We start from the raw sequence: 6,742 nt of genomic DNA, 5'->3' as shown, positions 1-6,742 counted from the left end.
CGAAAAACCCACTAATCGGGGGCCCATCCACACATGGAGACGAGTTTAAGCAAATCTGAAAAAGTTTGTGTTGAATCGGCATTTTGTCCACATGGAACCGGTGTTTTCAGAGCCCAAAAACGCTGAAAACTGATTGGAGAGTGCAAACATCTCAAACACCACTTTTGCATTCTTTTGTGTACAACCAATAGACTTTGGTGAAACAATTTCTTGTGTCTCTACAGCGTGCAAGATTTATGCACATGCTCCACGTCATCTTTGCTTTTTGTTTTTTTTTGTTTGTTTTTTCAGTGCCCCACACAGGCCTGGCATATATACTATAGGACTTTCATGTGGACACATATTTCTTGAAACAATGCTGTGTTTACGGAACATTTTTTGGAAACAATGAAAGTTTAGTTTCCATGTGGACAAGTTATCCTACTTTGGAAAATATGGTACTCTTATTTTTAAATCTGTAAAAACACTTTGTGACTTTGTTCTTGAACAGTGCCAATATAAATCACTCAGGTGAAACGTGGGAAGATTTTCTAAACTTAGTTTCACGGTCTGAATCATGACACTGGTAATAAACCGAGGAGATGTTGCTACTGCTGCCTCCTGAAGATTTCGCACATGTAGGGGTTTTTTTTTTTAATCCTTCAGGTGGATTATTTAAACATTTACGCTGTGTTCACATGTTGACCGTAAGCAGCAGACTGTAAATTGGATGCTTTGCTGTTTTCAATTAAGTTAATGGAGAAATTCTGCCATCTGTGGCTGTCAAAAGGTGAAGAATTTTCTACGTTTAACAATTCCTGCGGCGACAAAAAAAGCATGTGGTTTTGTCGTTAATGAGGAGAAAAGACGGGCAGTGAGGGGTTATTAGGTGCAGACTCACCCGGTTTTAATCAGATAAATGTGAATCTGTGTGACATTACAGTGGAATTAATCTGTAACTTCAGAAAAAGTTTGATTTTTAAGTGGCCATCAGAGGCGGAGCTTCCCGTTTTATTAGAACACTGTGCAAAAAGTAAGTCCCTGCGGCTGCTCCCTTGTTCTGTACTTGGGGTCGCCACAGCAAATCCAAGGTGGATCTGCATGTTGAACTGGCACAAGTTTTACGCCGGATGCCCTTCCTGACACAACACATTACACGGAGAAATGTGGTAGGGGTGGGATTCGAACCGGGAACCTTCCGCACTGAAACCAAGTGCATTAATCACTTGGCCATCAACACTGTGCAAAACACTAAAACTCTATATTGTTCAGTGAAATATGAACTGAAAAATGGCAGAGCTCCAGTCTGCCGCTGCAGATATCAGGAATTCCATGTGACGGGTTCTCTGCCGCAGACATCTGAATGCGGCCGGACTGTACTGAAGCTATGCAGTAAATAAAATCTGCAACAACTTGATTTGCTTCACTTGAGTCCTGAAAGTTACTAATGAATTTTGGAGGATAGAAACACTTCAAAGGAGACTCGTTTGTTTCTTTATATCGATGTACGATGGGGGTGCCTGTCAGTTTTTTTATGATCTGCCTGAGAAAGTCGATCGCTGTAAAGATTCTATCATTAAATGTACTAAACCCAAAACGATTCCCAGAATACTTCAATGTCTCCTTGATTCAACTCCGCCTCTTGAGTTATTCCTTCCACAGTCAGCACACAGAAAATAATCACCAACAGCAGATTCTAAATCAATTCATTTGAACGTAATCACCACCGATAATGGATAGAGCCCGCTGGAATGCTGCAGCTAATGTGTTGTTAATGTGGTGACGTTACACCTGTGAGGTTAAGCTACTCATACAAACAATTTACAGGGAAATAATTGATTCTAACAGAACACATCATAACTCATTAAACTAATGACTAGGAACTACTGACGTGTGTGTGTGTATATATATATATATATATATATATATATATATATATATATAGTGGAGATGCCGCTACAGTATGGGTTTGATCTGGATAAAGGGGCGGAGCTAGGGAATGTTATTAACTAGTTATTACAATAACTGAACAAGATTAACAATTAAAAAACTGCTACTAATACTCAGGAAAGTATGTTAATGTTTGAGTTTATCTGATTTGAAGGAAGTAAACAGCTAAACAAATTGCTAATAATTCATTATTACACACCAATTTTCATTCTGAAGCCCATTTAGCTGGAACTCAGTGCAAATTAAGATGATACACGAACAGCTTCTCACCTTTCAGTGGAGAAGGTTCCAAAGAATGTCTGACGGCTTCCATCAGGACTCGGACTGGTCCATTTTTCTCTTCCCAGATGATTCTTGTTGATGTTGACTCCACCACCGTAAGTCAAACTCATGTTTGATGTGACAGGGCTGAGAAGTGAGCAGACAACAGAAACGCAGAAAAAAAAAACCCCCATAAAACATCAATTCTGAATCAAGAATGTTTAGATACGAGAGTTAAAAAAAAAATCCAAGGAATACCAAGATTTCAGTGATGATTTAAAACAGGAACACGTGTTCTAAACTGCGACAAACCTTTGATCTTTGCTCTGATATGATGTGTGTTGTACCTGTCTGGAAGACTTGATCAGTGTGGCGGAGCGTAAGGTGCAGTGATTAACTACAACTTTGTCCAAGCGCTCCAGCAGGATCCTGGTTCTGGGGACGTGGCTCCAGGACACCCCAAGGCCGGGCTGGACACCTCCGACAGCACTCCTGGTGACGTGGTTTGTTACCTATAGGAACATAGTGTGGGTTTGGCCTGATGATTAGGATTTTACAGCAGGTGATTAGAGACCCTGCAAGGATTATGACAAATGTGGGTGTGGAATCCATTAGCTTAGTGCAGAAAATCCACTATGGTGATAGTGCAGTTTATGTGCCAGGGAGGGAAATTCATCAAGTTGACACTGTGGCCTGCGTCTGTAGACGTGTCCATAAAAATCATAGAGGGATATGCTTTGCAAACTTATTACCCATTACTACATTGGATGATGTTGAAACTGAGGATGGCCTGTTGGCTGTTCCAGCAATATCAAAGATTTTGTGTCTGCTACCTACAACCCACATGGAATATCTCAAACCTAAACCTACTTCTAGGCATCTTTTATATGCTACTTTGAACCACCCCTCAATCCAAAAAGTTCAACTGTCAACTGAGGTCCTTAGTCTGGGTTTCATTAACATAAGGTCACTGTCCTCAAAATCATTGTTGATTAATGATCTAATTATGGATCATTACTTAGATATGATTGGGTTATGTGAAACGTGGCTTAAACCTACAGCTGTCTTCCCCTTAAATGAGGCCTGCTCACTGTCATACACATTTAGTCACGTCCCTCGTGATGCGATGTGGGGGTGTTGCTCTTATTTATAAATCTAGGTTTAGCTTATTAGCTGTTGGGGATCACAAATATAATTCATTTGAACATCTGATTATCTGCTCTGCCCACGATGCTACATATTGCCAAGGTCAGAAGGATAAAAATTAGCTGTATTACTTTGTCACTGTATATACGGGGCCCTGGCCCATACTGAAGGTGTGAGTTCATCGCTAACTTGTCAACTAGTACAGATAACATTCTAATTATTGGTGACTTTAACATTCATAAAAATAGGCCTTCTGATCCCCTCTGCAAATCATTTATGGAAAATGTGGATGCATTAGGATTTCAGCAATGCATTCAGGATTCAACGTACATTAGTGGAAATACCCTGGATTTGGTTCTCTGATCACTCACTTATTAGATTTGCAGTTTGGCTGCCATGTTTAGTGGAACAACAACCTTATTTATTACTGCAACGACGCATCAACTCCTCAACTACGATTGAACTCAAAGCTACACTGCCTGATATCTTTGCTTCACATTTGGAAAATGCGAGCCGCGGCCCAAACTTCATCTAAATTCTGGGCCTTTTAGTGAAGCTTAGGGCTTGTGGTTGGCGATCACCTTAGTATTTCTTCTGTTTTTCTTGTTGCTTACTGCTGACAAATTATACTGTATTTGTTGACTTTCTGATGCCTGACTGTCTCTCTGTTTGAGGTGAGGCTCCATTCAGAGATGGGTGTCATGTCGGTTTCTGCAAGCCTCCTGTCCTGTGCACTGGCAAAGTTTCCTGTATATTCGTTTTGTAAATTGTGTCTGTAGCATGGCCCAAGCAGTGGGTCACCCCTTTGAGTCTGGTCTGCTTGAGGTTTCTTCCTCAAATCATCAGAGGGAGTTTTTCCTTACCACTGTCGCCTGTGTGCTTGCTCTGGGGGTTGGTAAGGTCAGACCTTACTTGTGTGAAGCGCCTTGAGGCAACATTGTGATTTGGCACTATATAAATGAAAATAAGTAAGTAAGTCTTTATGCTCTGGATCATTTAGATGGGACAAAAATGACCCCACCATCAATGGTAGGAAAATCCTTTTAAGACTCCGACAATTCGGGTCAGGGTGTTTAATCCTATGGGAGACTCGAGCCACAGTGATGCCGTACCTTTTCTAAAAGTTTTAACTCAATTGGAGTAATAGTTTGCATTGCGACTGGAAGCTCCAGAGGTGACAGAGACACAGATCTGTATCAGACTCACCAAAATAGCCACGTTAAAGTCCTTCGCCATCATCTTCAGAACTCTTGCCACATGGAGCGCCGAAGACATTCCTGCAGACAGCAGTCAATAAACAGCCTTTAATTTTTTTTTTTTTTTTTTACTTTTTATGGAACGCAATTAACTGTCTTGGTCTCCGTTGATCCTCTGAGGTCACAGAACACACAGTGTGGAATAAAAGTCATATCAAAGACAAATGATGCAGAAAAACTGAGCAGCATGTCTGATGTGGCACTTGCAGTGTGTTCCAGGCTTAGCAACACACAAATTATGCATTGTGGGTCAGTCCTGCTTCAGGCACAAGGTGTGAGTGGGTTTGGTACCACTCCGGTATGCAGAGGTGGTGCAAGAGATTAAGGTCAATCAATCAATAAATTTTTTTATATAGCGCCAAATCACAACAAACAGCTGCCCCAAGGCGCTTTATATTGTAAGGCAAGGCCATACAATAATTATGTAAAACCCCAACGGTCAAAACGACCCCCTGTGAGCAAGCACTTGGCTACAGTGGGAAGGAAAAACTCCCTTTTAACAGGAAGAAACCTCCAGCAGAACCAGGCTCAGGGAGGGGCAGTCTTCTGCTGGGACTGGTTGGGGCTGAGGGAGAGAACCAGGTTCCACAGGAGAGGAGCCTGAAAGCTGAAGGCTCTGCCTCCCATTCTACTCTTACAAACCCTAGGAACTACAAGTAAGCCTGCAGTCTGAGAGCGAAGCGCTCTATTGGGGTGATATGGTACTACGAGGTCCCTAAGATAAGATGGGACCTGATTATTCAAAACCTTATAAGTAAGAAGAAGAATTTTAAATTCTATTCTAGAATTAACAGGAAGCCAATGAAGAGAGGCCAATATGGGTGAGATATGCTCTCTCCTTCTAGTCCCCGTCAGTACTCTAGCTGCAGCATTTTGAATTAACTGAAGGCTTTTTAGGGAACTTTTAGGACAACCTGATAATAATGAATTACAATAGTCCAGCCTAGAGGAAATAAATGCATGAATTAGTTTTTCAGCATCACTCTGAGACAAGACCTTTCTGATTTTAGAGATATTGCGTAAATGCAAAAAAGCAGTCCTACATATTTGTTTAATATGCGCTTTGAATGACATATCCTGATCAAAAATGACTCCAAGATTTCTCACAGTATTACTAGAGGTCAGGGTAATGCCATCCAGAGTAAGGATCTGGTTAGACACCATGTTTCTAAGATTTGTGGGGCCAAGTACAATAACTTCAGTTTTATCTGAGTTTAAAAGCAGGAAATTAGAGGTCATCCATGTCTTTATGTCTGTAAGACAATCCTGCAGTTTAGCTAATTGGTGTGTGTCCTCTGGCTTCATGGATAGATAAAGCTGGGTATCATCTGCGTAACAATGAAAATTTAAGCAATACCGTCTAATAATACTGCCTAAGGGAAGCATGTATAAAGTGAATAAAATTGGTCCTAGCACAGAACCTTGAGGAACTCCATAATTAACTTTAGTCTGTGAAGAAGATTCCCCATTTACATGAACAAATTGTAATCTATTAGACAAATATGATTCAAACCACCACAGCGCAGTGCCTTTAATACCTATGGCATGCTCTAATCTCTGTAATAAAATTTTATGGTCAACAGTATCAAAAGCAGCACTGAGGTCTAACAGAACAAGCACAGAGATGAGTCCACTGTCCGAGGCCATAAGAAGATCATTTGTAACCTTCACTAATGCTGTTTCTGTACTATGATGAATTCTAAAACCTGACTGAAACTCTTCAAATAGACCATTCCTCTGCAGATGATCAGTTAGCTGTTTTACAACTACCCTTTCAAGAATTTTTGAGAGAAAAGGAAGGTTAGAGATTGGCCTATAATTAGCTAAGATAGCTGGGTCAAGTGATGGCTTTTTAAGTAATGGTTTAATTACTGCCACCTTAAAAGCCTGTGGTACATAGCCAACTAACAAAGATAGATTGATCATATTTAAGATCGAAGCATTAAATAATGGTAGGGCTTCCTTGAGCAGCCTGGTAGGAATGGGGTCTAATAAACATGTTGATGGTTTGGATGAAGTAACTAATGAAAATAACTCAGACAGAACAATCGGAGAGAAAGAGTCTAACCAAATACCGGCATCACTGAAAGCAGCCAAAGATAACGATACGTCTTTGGGATGGTTATGAGTAATTTTTTCTCTAATAGTTA

At 40.6% G+C, this 6,742-nt stretch overlaps 1 protein-coding gene across 1 annotated transcript in view; it reads right to left on the bottom strand.

Moving 5' to 3' along the window:
• rad51d (RAD51 paralog D) overlaps positions 1 to 6,742 on the bottom strand; it is a 29,761-nt gene that overhangs the window by 1,378 nt on the left and 21,641 nt on the right. The window contains exons 8-10 of the mRNA XM_034177757.1: positions 4,543 to 4,613; positions 2,538 to 2,702; positions 2,200 to 2,337 (exon numbers count right to left, since the gene is read on the bottom strand). Coding sequence (XP_034033648.1) covers positions 2,242 to 2,337; positions 2,538 to 2,702; positions 4,543 to 4,613 — 332 coding nt within the window. The 3' untranslated portion in view covers positions 2,200 to 2,241. The remainder of the gene's footprint in view (positions 1 to 2,199; positions 2,338 to 2,537; positions 2,703 to 4,542; positions 4,614 to 6,742) is intronic.

This window comes from Thalassophryne amazonica, chromosome 9 (genome assembly GCF_902500255.1).
Source record: "Thalassophryne amazonica chromosome 9, fThaAma1.1, whole genome shotgun sequence".
Classification (NCBI taxonomy): Eukaryota; Metazoa; Chordata; class Actinopteri; order Batrachoidiformes; family Batrachoididae; genus Thalassophryne; species Thalassophryne amazonica.
The sequence above is the reverse complement of the archived record's forward strand: the minus strand, read 5'-3'. Positions and strand labels throughout refer to the sequence as shown.